At 40.5% G+C, this 22200-nt stretch overlaps 3 protein-coding genes across 4 annotated transcripts; 1 reads left to right on the forward strand and 2 right to left on the reverse strand.

Moving 5' to 3' along the window:
• The first annotated feature begins 3173 nt into the window (after positions 1-3173).
• LOC102715826 lies at positions 3174-6562 on the forward strand. Its single transcript, XM_006648727.1, has 3 exons — positions 3174-3182; positions 6085-6187; positions 6330-6562. Exons 1-3 carry the CDS (start codon positions 3174-3176, stop codon positions 6560-6562), a joined length of 345 nt encoding a protein of 114 aa, XP_006648790.1.
• A 2603-nt stretch (positions 6563-9165) lies between these two features.
• On the reverse strand, positions 9166-14215 carry LOC102708309 (dentin sialophosphoprotein-like). Its single transcript, XM_006647364.3, has 4 exons — positions 13941-14215; positions 10721-11430; positions 9801-10516; positions 9166-9695 (listed from the first exon to the last, which is right to left on the reverse strand). Exons 2-4 carry the CDS (start codon positions 11309-11311, stop codon positions 9581-9583), a joined length of 1422 nt encoding a protein of 473 aa, XP_006647427.1. The 5' UTR covers positions 11312-11430; positions 13941-14215; the 3' UTR covers positions 9166-9580.
• A 3214-nt stretch (positions 14216-17429) lies between these two features.
• Positions 17430-20667, reverse strand: LOC102708588. Of its 2 annotated transcripts, none has more exons than XM_006647365.3 (4): positions 20329-20667; positions 19266-19503; positions 19101-19184; positions 17430-18542 (listed from the first exon to the last, which is right to left on the reverse strand). In XM_006647365.3, exons 2-4 carry the CDS (start codon positions 19444-19446, stop codon positions 17788-17790), a joined length of 1020 nt encoding a protein of 339 aa, XP_006647428.1. In that variant the 5' UTR covers positions 19447-19503; positions 20329-20667; the 3' UTR covers positions 17430-17787. The 2 variants fall into 2 exon arrangements, with proteins under 2 accessions (XP_006647428.1, XP_015689620.1); XM_015834134.2 differs by having other exon boundaries at positions 17430-18551; positions 20329-20666.
• Between the last annotated feature and the right edge of the window lie 1533 nt (positions 20668-22200).

Genomic DNA, 22200 nt, shown 5'->3' on the forward strand with positions numbered 1-22200 from the left:
TCTTCTGTTCTGCTCAAGTCGGCCAGCAGAGTACCTCCTACTTTGGTGCTTATGGGTGCAGTACCTCTTGAACCATTCCCATCGAAGACTGGTGAGAGAGTTGTAGATCCAGAGCTGCAAGGGGAAGGGCGAAGGGATATGACTTGATTATCGTCTTAGCCATGTGAGACTTGGAAATAACTCGATCGAGGATCTTCAGAGATGTAAAATTTTCCACTCCAACAAGTGGAAGGAAAAATCGTTGAAGAGCTTCACATATGGTGCCTATCTGGGAAACGTAGCCTACGAAAAATCCTTTGTTGGAAGTAATTCCAGGTGCTTTTCCTTGTGCGGCAGCCTTGTCCGATATGCATAATTCTCTTTTCAGTTTTGTTGATCATATACTGTTGGCTTGTTGCTACTTTCTCTCGTCGCGAAACTTATCTTCTTTAATACGAAAGTCATAGAAGTCCTATACATATCCGCGAAAAATATAGGGCGATAAGTTTGATTTACACCCACACATTCAATGGACGAGCGTTTGGTTTCCTGCATGTCTTCCGGGGCACACATACAATGGACGAGCGTTTGGTTTCCTGCATGTCTTCCGGGGCCTGGTTCCGCCCATGCAAAATCGTCTCCCCAGCCAGGCCGAGGAGAAACGCTCAGGTTGAGCTTCCCTCCCCGTCCGGGCTGGGCGCATGCAGCTCGCGGATGCAAGATGGGAGAGGGGGTCGCGCGTCCCTTCAGCTCCCTCACCCTCATTTGCTCTTGCTAGCACCCTCATTTGCTCTTGCTAGCAGAGCGTTCGTCGTCGCCTCTCCGTCTCCGCACGGCCGTCGTCACCTCCGCCGGCTCCAGATCACTGGCCTCCTTCACCCATCGCCGGCAGTCCCCTGATCCAATGCCTCCCGCACTCCGTCGCCGGCAGCTCGTCGATCCAACTCTTCCATCGCCAGATCTAGCGGGAGGAAGGAGAAGCCGAGCAACCGAGAGAGGAGCAAGGAGCGACAGAGGAGAGGGAGAAGCCGAGCAGCGAGGGGAGAAGCGGGCGGCGCCGGAGGAGGAGAGGCGAGATTCACGCCAGAGGAGAGGGAGATGTGGGAGGCGGCGGAGGACGGCGGTGGAGGGGGCGGCGGCGGAGGGCTGCGGCGGCACCGTCGCCTCTCGAGCTCACCGTCACCTCCTTCACGTCGCCATCCACGCTAGATCCAGGCGCGCGGTGGGCGGTCGTCGCCAGGCGTGCTGCCTCCGCCTCCAACTCGGTCAGCACCACCTCCAACGCCGGTCGTCGCCAGGCAGCACGCCGCGCCTCCTCCCGCTGCCATCCACATCGGCCGACGCCGGTGCTCGCCAGGGACGTCGCTGCGTCGAGACATTCTTTTGTGCAGATGAGTTCTTTTGCAGGAACGAGTTCAAAGTTCACTCTTTCTTGTACCATGAATACAGAAATCTCATGTATCATCAATGCAGAATTCAGGTATATCGAGCGATAGACTGAATTTCATCCTGATAGATGTTCAGTGTATATCAAGGGATCAACTGAATTTTTATCATTGTTCTGGATACTTCCTGTTCAATGTATATCAATTGATCGACTGAATTTTTTAACCTTTCGTTCTGGAAGCTTGCTGAAGGTTAAAATTCGTTCTGGGTATTTGTTGAATTCAAGTGTTACCTGAATCTTGTTGGCAATGTAGAGTTCATTAGGTAATGCATGTTCTTGCGCAATTTTGAACTATGATCCGCAGAAATTTTACTTGATGTAGATACAATTTGCACTGCACTGCATAAATTATGTTATGGTCCTGTGTACACTCTTTCACATCACAGTACGTTTCATCATAGGCTTGTCAAACGTTGATGCAAAATATGATTTACAGTTCAGTGTTAAAACAGATTCCAAAGGAAATAAAATCAACATTGCCTAAAAAAAAGGAAATTAAATCAACATATGTATTTCCTTCAAATTTTAAGAAGTGTCTAAGTGTATAAAGCCTACTGATAAATCTCCTGTAATAGGAAAATACACTGCAAAATATTGGTCAAGTAGAGGACAGAAAGAGCCAATATAGGTTGTTCAAATTTTAAATTATATAAAGACTTTCTTCAAATTAAAATTGATTTGACAATTCATTCACTTCACATCAGTAAACATTGTTCACAATATATCTTGTTGTAATGAAAAATATAGTAACCTTCCCATTCAACCATCACATGACTGAACTCGGGTTGAAATCATCCAACCAAACACCATCTTCTACATACAACATTTAGAGATACAACCAACCAAACAGTATCTCAGGTCATCCAGGACAAACTCATACAGATAACCAAACACAACCAATTGCATGACTCTATCTCCAGGCTGAGAGCAGCCATGCTAGAGGATACGGACCAGGCTGCGATTATACAGATAACTAAACACACCCATATATGCTGGCCAGCTGCTGCTTCTCATCCGAGCTGAGCTCCTGGGCCTTCTAAACGATGGCAAGAGGACACAGGTTAAGCTATACAAGGGGTGAATGAAGGCCTACGTTTGCCATGGCTGTTAACTCCTGGAACCTTTTCCTTATTAATGTTACGTTTCCAATGTAGGAATCCTGAAGAAAGTGGTTAGGAAACACAGTTCACTTAGTTTTAAGAAAAATCAGGAAACATTTCCAACAAGACATAATTCTCTCCCATCTTAAGCGGCTGTACCGGTTTTGGTTTGCAACATTGGGAAGAAAGGCAGCATTATTGCTGCAATCTTGGCCAATTATTTTAAGAATCATCCTCTTCGTCGTTCCAGGCTTGCAGCCATTCAGGGTTATCTTTAGGATGTTTAGAAGAAAAGGCCAACCGGTATATTTGAAAACGAAAAAAAATATGAATAGAACTTTTATATACGTGTTCATAGCGATCTAAAAGTTAAAGTCTGAAAATAAATTTTTGTGAAAAAACCTCAAAATTAAGTTTAAATTTTAGATTAAAAAATTTAAATTTTAGGTATAACCCAAAGCCAAAAGATGGCCCCGCATTTTTTTTTCAAAAACACGCATATGCAGGCATGTGCATACTCACCTATGAACACACGTATTTACATTCTACAATTACGAACATTTCTGATTGATAAAATAACTATGAATGCCTTGTTATTGATGGGTATATTGTTTATCACTTAAAGATAATTAAGACATGTTTGGTTCATGGGGAAGGTTAGATGGGATACAACTATTCAATTTTGTTGGATCTAATAATTTCATGGACAAGAATCGATAGGATGAAAATAGTAAATTATTAATCCATATCAAAATATATTATTTGTTACCAATCTTACCATAATTAATATATACTAACTATACAAAATCAAACTGATCTTAAAATGATAATCACTAATTAACAATAAAGCACACTTCATCCTCTATCATATTAGAGGAAAGTAAGGATATTCACACTCGTATGCGAACCAGACACCGAGAAAACCCTAACGGACTTACAAACCCATATCCATCCAACAAAATGCGCACTGTAAATGTCTTTTTGAAACACATGATTACAAAATCATAGGAACAGTGGGTACGTACGAATGAAATGTCATACACATTGAATTCTACATGATTTTAAAAGACATGAAAATTTCAAAACTATTGTTTGATTAGTATACAGGAATTTTGGATATAAGAAAGCTAAAACATGAGGTGAGACCTCGTACTTATTTTTCTCTAAAACCCTGTAGAATAACTCATTCCATAGGAGTTTCAAAGGAATTGGTAGGAGGGCTTCGTAGGATTATTTCCTATAAGAACCAAATCCTTTATAATTACTATGGTTTACGTTTGTTTTAAAGGGAGCCTGGCTGTATAGGTTGATCTTAGTTTTCGTGATCACCTGATGGGGTCAGATTAGCCAAGGCAAATAAATCCTGCATTTGTAACCTAGAAATGAAAGTTGCTTGATTTGTGCAATCAAATTCTGCTCTCACCACTTTGATGTCTGCAAACAGCACGGTTGCTACCAAAGCTGCCCATTTCCAGGCTGAAACCGTGTTGGAATTCGTTACCCAGCCGACTGCATGTTGTGCGATGCCTGGACGATGGATTTTTTTTCTAAAAATTTTCTGGGGCCGCGGGCCTTTGAACTCCCAGATCGATCTCGTCCCTGCCTGCCTTGGATCCTGGGTCCTTTTAACTGTGTCAGTGGCTACCGCAGAATCAATCGCTCTTCTACAACTTCCCTCTTGTTTATACACAAGCGGAGGAGAAAACCCCGTCTCCCTGTGCCGCGTCACGTGAGGACTCGCGCAAACGCCGCGCGGGCGCGTGGTTGCACCAGTCGCGCGCTCACACCGTCCCGTTTACTATCGCGGCTCGGCAGTGTATACGGTATACGTCGGGTTTTTTAATCATCCTTAAAAAATACCTTAAAGTACCACACATTTTACACTAAAAGGTATGGTATATAAAATACTTTTTCATTCAAGGAGAGTAAAAAAGTTCATATAATCCGTTCAATTTGACGGTTGGCTTAAGCTTTTTCTTTTGGCATGTAAAACGACAAACATTTGCTTATTCAAAGATTGACTGTTAATGACTTTTGTATTAAAATTGTTAAATAAAATATATCATTTAAGAGTTTGATAAATATATACTTAGAATATAAGCTGATTAGAATCAGAGCCGACTGAAGGCCTAGTCGAGAGGGTGACCACCTAGAGCCCCAGTCGAGAGGGGACTAGTAAATTTTATTTTTTTTTAAAAAAGTAGGCGATTAATCAACTTACAAAATTAATATATGATAATTATCTATTGGTTAAGATTTGTAGTCTATCATCTACTTGTTGGTTTCTTTGACGTAGCCAAATTTTAAATTTTAGATTTGATTTTAAGGTATTTTTATTGTAGTTTATTTTTGTAGTGTTGTCTTTTAAATTACTAAGAACACAAATAAAAATTTCAATCATATTTTTCTATTTGTTCATTTTTTCACATTTTCTTTGTTTTAGTTTTAGTTTAGTGTCAATATTATTTATCAAAGTTTAGAACTGATATTATATTTTAAGCTAACTCTTAAGAGTAAATACTTGGTCTATCATGTTAGTGATCTTTATTTGTATCATTTAGATGATATATAATTATACAATATACATTACAAGTAAAATATATTTAGTCTAAGAAGCATATCACCCATCTTTTTGCTTTTGATTATGCTTATAAGTCAAAATTTAAATTCTTAATCTTAAATTTAAAATTAATTTTGAATTTTTTTATCAAAGTTTATTTTTTATCATTGACTTTTAGATCACTAACAAATACATATATATTATTCATAAACTATTTTTTCTTGTAAATATGCTGTTTGGTTTTTCATTTAAAAACGAAAAGATGGGCCCTATGACACCACATTCGTCTATGCTCGAAACTATAGATTGATTAGGTCTCAGTGCAAAGTTTTATGGTATAATTACTAAGACTGTAAACTAGGTAATCGAGCCAGATGAGTTTTATAGGGATGAAACTTCTCTCTCATCTAATAAAACTCTCTCATTTAATGATCATGTCAAGTCAGTAATTTTACTGATATTACATCATATTTAATGTGAACGACACCTATAATCATGCGTTTAGAATGACTGGCTCGCTTCAAACAGCAAGAGGGAGCTCAACTCCCAAAGCCCGGCCACTACTGGATGGATCGGGGGCAGAAGGCACGCACAGTTGCAGAGACACACACGTGGTGCATCAGTGCGTGCCTACCAGTAGAACGTACAACTAGGACCGAGGCTGTGAAAAAACAAACCGCCTAGGGCTTGTTAAACAAGGGTAGAACACAGGAGTACGGCAGATCAGATGTTTTATACTATTAGTTGGATATAATAACAGCGTGTGTAAGAAATCTGAGCTCAGTTTTTTGAGCTAGCTAAGCCTTTGACCACACCTTGCTCTTAGCTTGACTGCACTGCACTACTGCAAGCAGCACAAGCATTGCCTTTCCTATAAAGATATATCTTACTGCTCGGATCTAGTTAACCCCTCCTCCGATCCGTCCACTGCTGTTAGTCGTTTTCTCCCTGTCACTGGCTGATCGATCAAGCTAATTAAACCTAGCTATACTAGTTAGTTCATCATGAGTTGTCCAAAGGCAGCTTCTTGCAACCTTCTCGTCGTCGTCTTGGTCATCTCCTTGCTCGCGCTTGACCGCCCCATTGCTCACGCGCGCCATTGTAAGTTCATGTTTCATCCATCTTTGCGCCATTGCCAGCAAGCAGCAGCTTTTTTTTTTTTCCTTCTTCTTTCTTCCTCCTGTGTGTTCAACCATGGCTGATTTATAATTTACCATCTCTCTTCTTTATTTTCTTTTCGCAGTGAAGAGCACGTCCATGTCGAGCCCTGATTCTTCTCCAGCGAAAGGATTGGAGGGAGATCCGAAGAAGAAGCTCGACGAGGAGAAGAACACCAAGAAGGTTCAGACCGTGCAAGCTGGGTCGTCGAGCTCCGTCGACCTAGCATCAGGAAGCCCTGGCGTCGATGAGCTCGCCAAGATAGTCGTGGTTGATCTCCGGGGGCCAACGCCTCACCCAAAGAAGCACAACTTATAAGTATAGATCATAGATGGATGGATATAATATAGCTGCTGCCTGCACTGCAGGTTTCTTTCTCGTTGTATCTATTTTTGATTTAGAGTAGCCTGCCTTTTTTGGAAGATAGGAGATCAGGAGTGACAAGACTCCTCCATAGATCATCGTAGCTTAGCTTAGCGTACTATCCAGCAGCACGTCGTTGAGAAATTGACCTCAATAAAGATGTCGTGTAGATCATCTTAATCTAGTTTTTTGTAGCCTGTATTTGACACTAGTGCGTGGTGTTTCAAATATCCATGGTTTAGGAAATTTTGACGGATTGAAGGGCATCCGACCCATGACGATCTCTTCAGTCCACATGTTAGACAGAGAGAGACGAGAGAGAGAGAGAGAGCTGGTAAGAGGGATCGAGCGAGCGGTAGCGCTGGCTGCCATTTTTGCCATCAACACAAAACTGGGTCCGCGGGGCATCAATGGGCTCACGTCAAAAAGCCCATGTAATGTGTCATATCCTCCAACTTTGCAAGTCTCGCATGAAGGAATAAGTCTACTTTAAGTCCCTCATCTTATCATCGAGTTCTAAAAGCATTCTTAAACCGCCAACCCAAAACCAGATATACCATATCCCTGATCTTGCAAAACCCATTTATATATGGTCTTTCAACAATATTGATGTATGGTTTCGTTGACATAGCGTCCTAGTCAGCAAAATAAAATTTTACATGTAAGTGGGTCCCACTTCCTACCCCTCCCCCTCTCTCTCCTCTCCTCCCAATGCACACATTTGGTTCAAGTATAGAACAAGGACCTAGGGATGGAGACTGCTCCACCTCCCTCCAAGCTTGGTCATGGCAGCTGCCACACCGCTCAAGTCGAGAGACCAGCAGGACGTCTTCTCTCATCTCTCTCTTTTGGAGTACTAAGGGGCTCAAGCGACAAAGATGGGGATGACAACACTTGTGAGGTCATCGGAGAGCTCCATCGATCGCTGCCTTGCTCCTCCTTCCGCGAGCTCCTCCACTGATCCACCTTCTTGACCTCGCCATGCCAATAACGGCTAGCGGTGGCCTCCCCAGTTCCTCATCACCGTTGTAGTCCTACCATGGAAGATCCGATGGTGGCTTTGAGCCCCATGGTAGTGCACTGCACTAGAAATTGTTTTTGCAGGTGGCCTAGAAAGTGGGTCACAAGCGGTTTACTTTTGGGCCGCCTGCAAAGTTCCTGCCCATTTTCGTAGGTTGCGTATCGTGTGCGCCACTTGTGAAGAAGATCTTTATAGATGGTGGATGGGGTGCGCCCCATGTGAAGATGTGTTTTCACAATCGACGATCCAACCGTTTGCGAAAATTCTCCATCTTTGTAGGCAATATGTCGCTATCGACTACCATTCCCATCTATAAAAATATGTTCTGACTGGCTGCGAAAACCTTTCCCTATATAGTGGTGGTGAAGCAAGGCGAGGTTAGGCAGGGGCCAACAACGTCCTAGGGAGGGAGTAGGTGACTTGGGGACTTGCCATCCCTTGGCAACCCGAGCCCCTCCATCTCACTACTGACCGCCACCTCTCTACCACCAACGAGACGAGAGGAATCAAAGGAGAGAGAGGGGGGGACTTGCTATCCCTTGCTGACTCGAGCCTCTCATCTCACCACTAACCACCACCACTCTACCACTGGGGAGATGAGAGAAATCAAAGGAAAGAGAGGGGACGTCTCCCACCTTGATGTTATTGTGGGTCTCCCATCCTGACAACACCACTTGCCCCTACCTCAAAGAGGAGTTGCCTCCTCCCAAGGGGCTTCGTCGGTTGCCTCCCTACTCCGGTGCCTTCTTAGCGTTAGGTTGTCGATTTGGGGCAGCATGGAGACTAAAGGGAGAGAGTGTAGAGAGAGGGAGGAGGATGGCATATGGGTCCAAGTGGTTTCTATATTTTAGGAGATATATTTGTGGGTCGCCTATCCATGGTGTTTGATTTATGTTTTTGTGGTTTAAGGATATTTTTAAACTTGATTACAAGATGAGTTTTGCAGACGAATCAGGATGGCAATGGTTAGGTTAAACCTATTTATCCATCGATCTAATCCAAAAATGTGCTCTAATAGATCTCTCTCGGGTCGTCAAAAAATAAATGGACCAAGCAAAGACCAAACAAACCATTAGAACCTATGCCTAAAGAGATCTTTTAATATCCTTAAAAAAATATCTCAAGTTACCATATTTTTTTATGTAAAAATTTAGTACTTCGAGGTACAATGTATATTGAGCTACCAGAATTTTACAGTAACATTTTTGGTACACTTTTTAAGAATGGTAAAAAACCCAGTTCGATCCACCAATAGACAGAAGTACAGAACATGACCACCCGGTCCACCCCGCACCTTGCCCCGGCGTTGTTTCTGTATGCGTTAGTGCAGTACCATGTCCATTTGGATACCCATGGATAACCTATCAATGCAATGTTGGTGGATTTTCACTTTTAAAGCATAGATGCATATGCTTAACCATTCCCATCCTGACAGATGAGAGATCGATCTAAAGTAGACTTTTTCCTCACGTGAGGAACATGCCAGCTCAAGTCAAAGCCCCATAGGGTAATTTCTCAGATTTCAAATAGACAAACAAGCCAAAAAACCAAGGTCAGTTCAGAGTTCAGCTGTGTGAAAGAAAAAAAAACATTCTCGAGATCAAACCATAAAGGTTAACATAAACTAATTTTTTTTTTACAGATAGCAATTCAATCCAATGATCCATCACCCGCTAGGCTACACACTATCTATACACCTCTTCGGCTCTTCACCTCTCTCCTCGCTCACAGTACAAGTTACAACTTACAAGCCATTGACAAATCCGACAAACCATCTTACCTGCTACAGTACCAACAAACGAAAAACAGAAGCAGGATATACATATACGGTGGGCAAATGACAGGGTTACAAATAGATTTCGGCCAATTTCAGCATCACACCAGAATTACAGATTCTTCAGGAGGGGGGGAAGGAGAAAGAAGGAATGTGTGGGGGCGAAGCGCAAGCAAGCTCAGAATTTCCAGCAGAGGAAGCTCTTGCCCTTCTTCCAGCCACGGTGTCGCATTGCTCGCCTCCGCTCGGCTTTCGCCATCCTCACCGGGCTGCTGCTCCAGTCCCACTGCAACCTGTCCATGTTCATCCACCACAGCAGAAGATTCCACCGGTCGTTCAGTTTTGAAACAAATGTTTTTCATGAACACAGGGAAAGTGGATTGAGTATGGATGCCTACACTGGAAATGCGAAGGACCGGGTGCTTGTGGTGCTACTATCTGATCGGATGGAGACGTTGCCAATATAACCAGAGGTAGATACTGGATTGCACATGATGCTAGGTCCAAAAGAACATTGCTCAAGAGGATACCCATTTCCAATCAGACATTTTCCCTTTGCATTATTATCAGGCACATCTAGTTCACCTGCATTCGCAGACTCCTTTTGCGCATCGGTAGAACTCTTGCTAATTTTGCGTTCATTTGTTGAGTCTGTGCAGTTCTCTTCATCTATCTTGTTGAAATCACAAGCATCAGTAGCGCCATCATTGTCAGAATTGTTATCGTTGTTCTGACTGTTTGCATCACTAGACTCTGCAACATGAGGTGATGAGGATGAGGCCACTGCATTTTCATCCTGTGCATCGGCTATCGGCTCGCTGGTGATGCTTTCGCAGTGATTGTTAGTCTTTTCAGATGGTTGGACTTCTGAAGAACTACTTGATGTGAGAGGATCAGGCCTGGCTTCTGCTGTTCCAACTTGGTTAAATTCTTTGGAGCCACTTAAACTCTGAGTAACCTCAACAGTGGAGATGGGTTTATCTAATTCTGTAGTTGCATCATGTCTGTCAGATATTGTTGCTGATGAACCATTGGTGTTACCATTACTCGATGCGTCGCTAGCAATAAATTCATCGGATGCAGTTGCAACATCATGAGAGTCATTTACGGAAACCTGCAATGAGTTAGCAAAACTTGTTTTCTCAGTCTAAAATCATTATATTAAACATCATAAACATATAATTCAAGTTTATTACCCAATATAGTAAGGCCAGGTAATATAAAAATAATGAAAATTTATCTATGCCTGGTGATAGTGGCAATGAGCAAAATATTTTGATGTATGTACAATCCCAGCAACTATGGGTTTGTGGTTTACCTGTTCAATAGCTTCTCCATGAACAGGGGGCATATGGTTTTCATCGATCGTAGCGATGGTTGTGCTTTGATGCTCGGTCTTCGATTCTTTTGCACTTTGAAGTTTAAGCCTTTCCTGCGATTCTTCTGCGCTTTCAAGCTTAAGTAACTCTTGCAAACTTATCTTCTTCTCACTGATATCACTAGCAAAGCTTGCATTACTCTTCTTGCCTTCAAGATCACATTGTTTCTCCGTGTCATCGTCAGCAGCTAACCCAACAGGTAGGAGAGCAGTTTCCTGTTTTAATTCATGTGCATATTTTCTACCATCACCTTTTCCCTCGTATCTTAGATCACAATTTGCGTCTATCATTAGGAAATCAAAATTTGGAGGTGACTTCTCATCTAACTTTTTTTCTTCTGGTTTCTTCCGATGAGGAAGTACTCCTTCATCGATGCAGACATCCTTGACAAAGTTGCCACCATAATCAGAAGTGACAACAGTATCTGGCAATTTTATCTCCAAAACATCCTTGTCATAAGAAACATCATCATGTACTACATGTCCGGTTATTTCTATCATATCTTGTGTTGGTTTTGAGGCTTCTACCATTTTCCTATCAAATTCCAGCCAATCACTTCTCGCGTGTACTTTCGTTTCTAGTTTCAGAGCAAAAGTAGCTTTCCAGCTAAATCAATCCGAAATATCACTCTCGTTAAATTATTCATCATCTGCATGTCAACACAAAAATATCAAAACTTACACAAGGCAAAGAAAAAAAAATCAGCATTTTCAAATAAATGTCATGCTAGCATACTGGGTCTATTTGGGGGAGCTTAAGATTTTAAGAAGCAGCCGGTAATGAAGCCAGATTCTTAGAATCTAGAAAAGTTGGATTCCCAGCTTCTGTCTTCTAGTTCATTTCCTAGATTATATAAATCTAGATTATCAGAAGTTGGGTGTTATTTGAGAGAGCTTTCGACTTTTGAAGATTCTGTTAGTAGCTGTAGCTATCAGAAGCTTCCTTAAACAGGTCCATGACAGAAGATCATTTGGCAATCCCTATAGAATGGAATGTTAATTCAACCTAATGAAGATCTCTAGCATCTTCCTTCTTCGTTTTGGTTGGCACATCACTTTAATCAGTTATAAGCATTAAATTTTCCTGTTGTGACTGCAAACTGCTATCTTCCTAAAATATATGATGGCCATGATAGGGACAATTCTCTCCATAGTCTGAACAAAGAAGCTGGTGGTAGTCTTGGTGGAACCAACATAAGCATAAGACCACGTCAAGACATTGATTTTTTTTCATTATGAGAATCATGCCTTCCCACTTAAACAAATCAATTTGGACAGGTAGAGCTGCAAACCTGATCCTTTTCTCACTATTAAGAAGGGCATGTCCCCTTCAGTGTCCACAAATTGCTGAAATTTTTTTTGACATTTCATTTGATTCGGATCAAGTTGAATTTCTGCATTACTACTAAAAGTAGTTTTAAGTTTTGTAAACAGGCTCCATCTATGGGGTCAACAGAGTAGGTTTTAGGTAGTGAATCATCAGCATTCACAACTACCGATGAAAATGCACTTGCTGGATATTAAATTTTCAAGTAGCAGCTGACTGCACAAATAGCTACTCAGCTCAGCAGTTGACTGCACCATTTCTTACAGTTTACAAGAACAAAGAGTATTCGAATCCTTACTAACCAAGCAAAGTTAACTAGTAGAAAGTAAAAAATTATCCTAAATTTTATCCCAGGCACAGTGATGCATTGACCGTGATAGAATATTAGTTGTTCTTACCGCTACTATTAAATTGCCACACGAGCAAAAGAATCAGGTATAAAGTAGGCAAGAGGTGCAACTGAAATATCGGTCACCTAGTTTCACGAAAGGAGTTATGTGTGGCCTGCGAAAGAGGCAATAAGATGGAAACAAAAACGATGACGAAACATGCAGTGACATAGGTTTTAATTACAGTACAACCAGAATGGATATTGTCAATATTACTAGCTACCAGAAATGCTGATTTTTTCTGTAAATTGCATGCCCTCTCTGTCATAACGTTAAGTCGTTAACAAACCCGATCAAAACAAAAAAAAAAGGGAAAAAAAGTTAACACGAAGTCTGGCAAACTGTCCTGACGACAAAACCAAAGCATCTCACGTCCTTTGCATGAGCTAGTACAAACCGCAAACATCAAGTCATCAACAGAAACACATACAAAACGCCTCGCAAAAAGACATACAAAATGAAGAAACGTACAGTTTAAGCATGTAGATTCAGAACCTGTTTTTTTTTTTTAGCCACCGACCTAATATTAGATTTTGTTTCCCTCGATCGAAATAGGTGTTTATGATTATAATTAATTATCCTATTCTCTCTCAAAATTAACATACATCCTCTATCATCTGTTTCAGACTTCAGAGGGACAAAACACAGACACTGCAATCTATAACCAAAAGAATTTCAAAAATATATATATATATTTTTTGTTAAGCATAAATCTGCCTATCTATTTTGCGTGATACGGAGTACGGAGATGCACCAAATCAACGGGTGCTGCTTGTGCTTCTCGTCCTACGCATACGGTACAGCAATACAGCACTGTCTCCTCCTCGTCAAGATCACTTAGAACAACTGAACAAGCCAGCAAGAACACATCGCATTACGCGGGAAATCAAAAACAAGAAGAGCTTGGAGAGATTTTGCTGTGTGCAGCAGGTCTACGGCCACAGATTCAAGAAGCTGGCAGAAAATTTAATGGGCTTTAACTACATGCAGCAGGCGTTGTCTGCAGCTAGGTGGCTCCCCCCACCCACGCACAGGCAGTAACTACGCCACAGGAAAGGGGAAAGCGTAACTAGCAAGCAGAGAAGATGCAGAAAAAAATAATAATTGTTGTTGTTTCAATCTTTGAGCAAAATTCAGATGAGATGCTCATGATCAAAAAGAGAGAAATTTTATTGAACCGTGTTTGCTTTGCTTCTTACTCTGTCCAAGCTCATATCAGTTTTTCTTTTCTTTTTCTATAAGAGTGAGAGTGAAAGAAGCATGGCCAAAGAAATCACAATGGGTGGTGAGAAAGAAGAAGAGAGTTCGTTCTTGCAAATCAACAACACCAAGAACTCACATAGGGTATTAAGTATTAACTTTGTTTATGGATAAAAAATAAAACAAGGAACTAAAACGAGGAGGGAAACGGACAGAAAGATCAGAGCAAGAGCCAAGAACTCACCTTTTGTTTGGATGAACTCGGCAAATTAACTCTCTTCTCCTCACTCCTCTTCCAGAATCGAAAGAAACGCCGAGAGGACAGAGTTTGCAAGAACCAGGAGGAAGGCAAGGTATATGAGAGAAGCAGGGGATCACAGACAGACAGAGAGGAAGCCCCAACGAACAAGGAATTCGGAACTGAAAGAGAGAAAAAAAATCTGAAGGGAAGCATGGACACTTAAATAAAAGGTATGTATGAGGGGGGCAGAGCTGTGCTGTGCAATAAATTCGATCGATGCTCGCCTCGCTCTCCCCCTCCCTGCGTCTGTGTGAGGAGGTGTTGTGTGTATTTACAGGCAGGTCCTTGGATTGCTTAGAACACAAGTTGCTGGGACAGATTTGTTACAGGTGTTTCAATTTCTGGTTTGGTCCTAGTGTGTATTATTTCTCATGAGTTCAGATCCCTTGTTGTTTGTTTTCACGACTTTTTATCACCCTTGAAAAAAATCTCTCAAGATACGAATTTTAATACAAATTTTTGGTACCTTAGGGTACGAAGTACCTCAAGATACCACGCTATTTTTTCAAGAAATGATAAAAAAAAACTCTTCTTTTCAGACTAAGTGTCCAATTTAGTTGGCTGAATATTTGGCACTACGAAGAAATCAAGAAAATTCTTCAGGTGTCAAAACCTTGTGACCTGAAATGCTTTTGGAATGAGATTCTGCAGTGCTATTGAAAATATAAACAAGAAGTTTCTGAACTTATTTGCTAATTTCTAAATTAAAAAAATGGTACTAAGACACCCGGAAACACTGGTTCAAGGTTGCAAATTGGACAATGTTCATAGTTTAGGCTGAATTTGGAGCACTTAAATATGGGAGCGTTTTCTCTTAGAAATATGTGTCAGGCTGTAGATTACATGATTGATGTTTATTTCTAGATTGTTCTTGAATGGCATATAATCCAATTAGTTTTGCCTTATTCATGGATTTTCATCTTGCAGTAGGCAGAAAATAAGATGATGTGACATACTACAATACATCATGAATGTATACTGGTAAAAATTTCATAGCACAGTAACTTTCTTGGGACTTTCAAGTGTATTACAATATGCAGAAACCAACTGACAAATATGTAATTCAGAGTTCACAAAATTAATGTTTCCGATAACATTTATTTTTGAATCAGAGGACGTATATTTAGAGGATGTCGCGTATATCGAATGAATATTCCATATTAAGTAAATGAAATTGCAGTATATCCAGTGAATGTCTGGTAATAACATATTATGAGCAGGGCATTATTGAGAAATGAAGAGAAGTCAAAGGTGAGAAGCATTAAATTGGGGAGGAAATGGCGAAATCAAACCAGCAGTAGAGGACAGCTCTCCCACATTTAAGTGCTACAAATTCCAAACCACCTCTACGGACCCAAAATTTATTGGACATACTGGTACCAACGAAGCTTTTCTGGAAGGGAAAAGAACGTTTAAAATTAAACAAAAAAAGGCACCAATTTGATTTATCTTCAATTTCCATAGTAAAATCTATAACCTTTTTTACCGTAAAGTTACCTCTTTTTTCCCTTTGAGATAAACTAATGACCTTTTTGACATGAAAATAACCCTTTTCTCCTTGGAACTAAACTAATGTGAATTGTGATGTCCTTTTCATCCTAGTTAAGAACGGCAAACAACAGATTGGGGCAGATGTACTGACCGTACTAAAATGAATGAGAAGTTTGTGTCACTTGATAAGATGTTTGCGTGCGAAATAATATACTGTTTACTACTACCTCCGTCCCATAATAATATTATTTTTTGATTTTTTTCCCTAATGCTTTGATCATTCGTCTTATTTAAAAAATTTATACAAAAACTTAAAAAGTTAGTCACATATAAAGTACTATTCATATTTTATCATCTAGTAATAATAAAAATATTAATCGCAAAAAATTCAAATAAGATGAATAGTCAAAACATTATATGTAAAAACTGAAAAATAATCTTATTTCGGGACGGAGGTAGTACAAAACAACATATCATACTACTGCTAAATAAATGAGATGTTTTTTCATCATGGTACAATGCAGTAAATGTGGTACTAGAAAAGTACATTTATTAGTTTCTCCAACAATCTGTTTTTGGATACATGTTTCTTTTTCAGTCTCCAAAATGTCTTGTTTTCTGTAACTTTATGTCGCTAAAACCTATCAAAATTGTAATACTTTGCTTTGAAAAAAGTATAACATAATAATATAGTAGTCTTTTATAGGTAATAATGATGTATACTAGATTTAGTATATTGTCCGAAATTTGGAATTTTTAACCACATGATGACTCACTGCAGTAGATGGAGGTAAATTGTAAATTATCTGAAATTTTATTGGAAGCAGTATTTATTTAAGGTGGGGAAAATAGAAATTCAACTTTACAAGTCCATTTCCAGTATTTAATTCAGTATGCACCTTAGCTTATTATTCTTTTCAAGGATTTTTCACACCCCAAATTCATGCGTACATCTAATTGACACCTATAATCTTCAGAGAAAAAGATTGGTCTTGGATTGATTCATCATATATGTGAACTTTTGTTTGATGAAAGTGCTAGATATAATCTCTGCAAAAGAAAAGAAAATCCGGTTTAATTAGTGAAATAGATACATCATTTAGCCATCCAACCAGTCTGTCTTCCGGTAGGCTTCATCCGATGCTGACCAACACTTGATGGCTCATAAGTTTCACGAATAGACTTCCCAACTAATCGAGACACTGAACCGAAATATGCACTGACGACCTGACAGGGATGGAGTCAATTCAGCAAAAATATGTTTAATTCAAATCAGCCAGGTCATATGATCCTTGTGTTTTCTTATATAACACAAATATATAATTATATAGTGCACGAATTTTTAAAATATTCTCATGGGACAAACACTAGAAAGATGGCCTGAGCTCACTAGATTTTGGTTCATGAGATAGTTCTCTCAGTGCCAGCATATTATTGTATTGCTAACTAGGTTCGATTTCCTCCCATAGATCTATTTTTTTAAAAAAATAGGTACATCTGAATTCTGCAACACGGCCGAATCTTCGTTTTGAAAGCAAACAAAAGAGGAGATAATCTTAAAGAATAGTTGGTTCCATGTGCGAGAGCCATTTGGCCAAACTTTGGTCAAGTAGAGTGCATGTTCTCATGTGCAAACAATTAATTCTTGCATTGATTGTGGAATGGCCAGAGAAAACTCTTGTATAGGGCTATGTCCATTTCAAAGGTGTAGTACTCTCCCTCCAGACGTAATTATATGTCGTTTAGGACAATCAAATTAGAAAGGGAACAAGCCAAATCATTTATCTGAAACGATAAATAAAATTGACTGAAGGTAGTAATATGTAGTTTCCATGGTACGAAGAAAAGAAATTTGGTGTTCAGTTTTTGCAAACCACAGGCAAAAGGCAAATGCCACATGACATTGGTTGAGCAGATGATCTAAATGTGGAGATGCCATCGTTGCATTCTGAATGAACCCTCAATAAGCCATGCGTAGTTTTGAAGAAAGAATAGCATTACAGAGCCGTGTCTGCAAACCGAAAACCTGTACAACACCTTGAGTATCAAAGATCTCCATTAATTGATCTACCCTAGGTCTAGCAACTCGGGAAAAAATGTTATCAGAAACCGAAAAGGAAGCAAATCAACCTAACATTACGATGACTGGAAAGAAAGACGCCAATCAACCTAACATTCTGAAAATTTTCCTAGGAGAATATTCAGCATTTGCTCACAGCTTTTTGCCTGCAACTTCCTGGTCAGTGGAGCAGGGATCCACCTTCTGATCCTTGCAGCAACGTAACATCATGTTTAGATCCTACAGGATGTTCGGCACTTGGGTTGAGAACTTCTCCTGCAATTCCTTTATCTTCGAAGAGAGCTCCACCTTCTGCTCCTTGTAGCTCTGAAGCAGGAAATCCTTTCCTTCGATAACTTCCTTTAGCTCACCGACTTCCCGCTTGAGCATCTCCACCCTTTCTACCTCTCCTTTCCTCTTCTCGAGACCAATAAAATGAAGCTCGGGGTCATCAATACTGCTGCTATCAGCATAGCCATTGGCATGCCCATTGGTGCCACCTGACTGCCAACGTCCAGCCAGCAAAGGTTTATCGTGAGAGAGTGCTTCTGCAACACAATGGTCTGCAATGATCTTCCTCAGATGCTGAATTTCTCGTTCAGATTCGAACAGATCCCGATTAGCAGCATCCAGCTGAGACTGTAAATTGGTGGAATGCGTCTCCTGGATGTTAAGAGAATTCTTAAGATCAGCAATCTGAGATTGCATCTCCATGATCATCTCATCACGTTTCTTGAGATGCTGCCTCAGTTTCTGTATCACCTCTCTCTTGCTATAGATATCAGATCCTGATTCTGAAACACAAGGAGAGCCAGAACTGTTCGAGTACTGAAATGGTTTTCGAGGATCCTCAAGTCGGTCAGGTGATGATATCCACATGACGCCATTATTCTCTTTGCTTGATTCTGGTCCTGGTATCTTCACAAGTGGAAGTGAGGGTTCAATTGGTTTTGATGCAGGACTTGCAGGTGTCTGCTTTACTCCTACTCCATTGCCTGAAAACCCTGAAATAATAATTAGGAATAAATACTTCCCATACTCAATAGAATAATGATCAAGTATGCTTTCATTTCATGGAACTAATGGCACCATGAGCTGTAATGCGAGGCAAGCCTGACGGTAGTCTGGGTCTCTACGGTGTAGAAGGTAGTGTGGTTAATACATGGGTGACACTGTTTAACTGTTTTTATGGCTTGATTTTTGGAAGTGTTGAAGTATGGAGCTTTTTTCCAACATTTAGTAAAACACGACACTGTTTAACTGTTTTTAAGCATTTGGATCATGCATTGATATTACAGGGAAGAAGGATACTCAACAAGTTCAAAGGGACAAAACCCAGTGTTACGAGTGATGCAGAAAGTATTATGCATACGCCTCTGTTCAGTGCAAAGGCCTAACATTTTTTTCCATGGAAGCTATACAGTTACAATGCTGCAAATTATTCTACATTATCATGTGATACTGGTGACAACCAATATAGACTGGCAAGTACAGCAGTACAGCACACAGTAATATAAAGGCAGTAGATCAGATTCAAGTTACAGAAGAAGCACCTGAATTGCAATGGTAGCAGCTCATGTGATCGCTAAATCGGTAGAGGCTTGAGTGTAACTCACATGTTCCTGGCCTTCTCTGGCCTGCAACTTTGCAAAGTCAGCAGCCAGTAAACAATACAGACAAGGACACCAAGTTTACAACTGCAAATGAAGGCATCAGACCTTTGGAAGTATTACTATTTCGCTGCTTCGCATCAAATAGTTGTTTCAGTTTGCACCCAAGTTTAACTGAGAGGGTGCTCAGCAAAACTCCTCCTGCAACAAGAACCCAGTTTGGTCCTCCTCCTTGGACATTATCTGTTTTTCTCGCCTTCTGTATGCTCCTGTTAGTCTTCGACTTCATCCCAACTTGACGAAACTAACAATTCTTCAACCAACTGTACAACGGTAGTAGCTTGACCTAGAAGACATGAATGAAAACTTGATAAGCACAACTCCCATATCAGCACACAATTTTCGGCTATAAAGACATGAAGTAAGAGTTCTACAAGATTTATGTTCCATAAAAAAGCACTGTTAAAATCAAAGCAGAACCAGATGACCTCAATATCCATGCGAAATGATGAAAAAAAAAAAACAGAACGAATCAGTAGATAACATAAAAAGAACTGGCTTCGGAAGATAACACTAACACAAGATAACACTAACACCTTCAAAATCAAAATACACAGGAATTAGCTTTATAAAAAGTGTACCAGGGAAATGGACAAAGTAACGATACGACACTTCCCCTAAAATGGCTTCACATTGACCCTAGGGGATTTATGGTGCAGTTTAGATTGCCTTCTCAACATCTACACCATCATACTATCTAGTAACAAAGTTTCAACTCTGACAAAGTGAAAAAAATATGGGTTCTCCTTTCTTCAGGAAACACGAGAACATATCAATATGGACTAGAGATTCGGTAGATGCAAACCATTCTTCGTGGTAGGACAGTTCATAGAATGCCCAAACTCCCAAGTCTGCGAATCTACAGGGTTTTTTCCTCCCGCGGCCACCAGCTGATTGGATTCAGCCGGCGCGGCGGCGTCCTGCTACTGCGACCGAAAAGGGATGGACAACGGGAGACACCGGAAATGCCCCGATGCCCCCCCTGGCCCCTCGGCCTCGGGGAGGGAGGGCGAGCTCGCCTCTCCAGCCCGACGAGGCAGTTACACCGATGAGCCGACGTCGAGGAACAATCGAAACAGGAGGGGCCCAAATCGAGGACACCGCATCATACCAGCGACGTAGTAGGAGGCCGTAGCCGGAGCCGTCGACGGTGGCGGCGCCGAGGGGACGTCAGGACGCCGCCTGCCTCCGCCTCACCTCGTGCTCCCCTCCCCTCCCCGCCCCGGCCGGCTCCTAGAAGGTGAATTCACGACCGTCGGGGATCGGAGGCGGCGAGCAGGGGGGGCATTGCCATCCCTAACCACGCTCCCGACGGCGGGGGGCTCCTCCTCCGGCGCCGCCGCGGCGAGAGATGCGAAGGAAGGGGGCAACGATAGTGTGTGTGTGGGAAGGCAGCAGATGCGTTTGGGGGAGTCGGAAAAAAAGGTAAATCCGTTTTTATCCACCACTCCTCCTCCTCCTCCTCCTCCTCTTCTTCTTCTTCACTTGTGCTTTTCTCTCTTTTTTTCACCTTTGGTTATTTTTCACTTTTACCTTTTCCTTTTTTGAGGCCCCTTCTTTTTTTTTGCCTTTGTTTACATTTTGCGAAATTCGTTTTAGGTTTTTTATATAGGGGTAAAGAATGTTCTGAGATAAATTTACTGTCACTATTGCTATGAATACGACGTTGGCGCCGGGAAGTGACGCTGACAGATAGTACGAATATAAGTATTTCTAGGCTTGATAGTAGGTTTTCTTTCAATCATTTAATGGTTAAATTTTTAATAGATTACATCGTTAACTTTTTTATATATGCTAGACAAATTATCTTATTAAAAATGATTACACGGTTTTTATTTGTTTTGTTGTGAATTGATTTATTATTAAATGTACTTTAAGCCTAACTTATATTTTTACATGTTAGCACAAAAATTTTATTTTGACAAATATCAATTATGGGCCAAAAAACCAATAGTGTTCTATGTTAAAAACCAGAGGAAGTATTTTATTTCCAGCAACCTAGTTTGTTGTAGAATCATTGGATTGGAAAAACCATGACAATCAACACAGGAAGGTTTATACGGTCATATCACGAATATTACGTACACGTAATTATGTTTTTAACAAAAAGAATAGTGAGACTAGGAATGTGCCACCGGTTTTCGTCTGTTTGATCGTGTGTTAGGGGGCGTATTCATGGATCTGTGAGTGTAATGTCGTGTGTAGTGATGCGGGCACTAATGCATGGACCATACTAATGCTTATATCTTAGAACATAGGGTTGTTTATTTTTGCTCTCGCAATGATATCTGGTCACAAATCCCAAGTTATATGATTATATCATGCGTCATTTTGGTGGTGTTTAGATAGAGAAAATTTTTAGAAGAAGTGTCACGTCAAATGTTTGACCGGACGTCGGAAGGGATTTTCAGACACGAATGAAAAATGAATTTCACGGCTAGTCTAGAAACCGCGAGACGAATCTTTTGAGACTAATTAATCCGTCATTAGCATGTGTTGGTTACTGTAGCACTTATGGCTAATCATGGACTAATTAGGCTTAAAAGATTCGTCTCAAGATTTCTTTTATAACTGTGCAATTAGTTTTTTGGGTCATCTATGTTTAATGCTTTATTTAGATGTCCAAAAATTTGATGTGATGTTTTTGGAGAAAAATTTTGGGAACTAAACAAGGCCTTTGTTTCCTTATCCTCTAAGCAGCACGTGATCAAGGAAAAGAAATTAGGGCCCTTTGAATCACAAGAATAAAAAAATGAAGTAATAGTAGAAACATATAATTCTGACAGAAATGCAAAATGTAAAACATAGAATTGCAAAACACAGGAAAAACGTAGGAATGACCGTTTGATTGGATCACATGAAAACATAGGAATTTGAGAGGGGATAAAGACTCAAAGGATTTTTCATGGGGTTCTACCTCCTATTAAATTTCCTCCAAAACTTATATAGGAAGAGACATTACATAGGAATTACATAAAATTTC

The sequence above is a fragment of the Oryza brachyantha genome, chromosome 2 (assembly GCF_000231095.2).
Source record: "Oryza brachyantha chromosome 2, ObraRS2, whole genome shotgun sequence".
Lineage (NCBI taxonomy): Eukaryota > Viridiplantae > Streptophyta > Magnoliopsida > Poales > Poaceae > Oryza > Oryza brachyantha.

Coding starts and splice junctions, on each gene's coding strand:
- LOC102715826 (XM_006648727.1), top strand. Junction 6,188..6,329: donor CATTGCTCACGCGCGCCATT/GTAAGTTCATGT, acceptor TTCTTTTCGCAG/TGAAGAGCACGTCCATGTCG.
- LOC102708309 (XM_006647364.3), bottom strand. CDS start 11,311: ATGGTAGAAGCCTCAAAACCAACACAAGATATGATAGAAATAACCGGA. Junction 10,517..10,720: donor ATGGAGAAGCTATTGAACAG/GTAAACCACAAA, acceptor AACTCATTGCAG/GTTTCCGTAAATGACTCTCA. Junction 9,696..9,800: donor CGGTCCTTCGCATTTCCAGT/GTAGGCATCCAT, acceptor GAACATGGACAG/GTTGCAGTGGGACTGGAGCA.
- LOC102708588 (XM_015834134.2), bottom strand. CDS start 19,446: ATGAAGTCGAAGACTAACAGGAGCATACAGAAGGCGAGAAAAACAGAT. Junction 19,185..19,265: donor AAATAGTAATACTTCCAAAG/GTCTGATGCCTT, acceptor GCAAAGTTGCAG/GCCAGAGAAGGCCAGGAACA. Junction 18,552..19,100: donor CTGCTACCATTGCAATTCAG/GTGCTTCTTCTG, acceptor TTATTATTTCAG/GGTTTTCAGGCAATGGAGTA.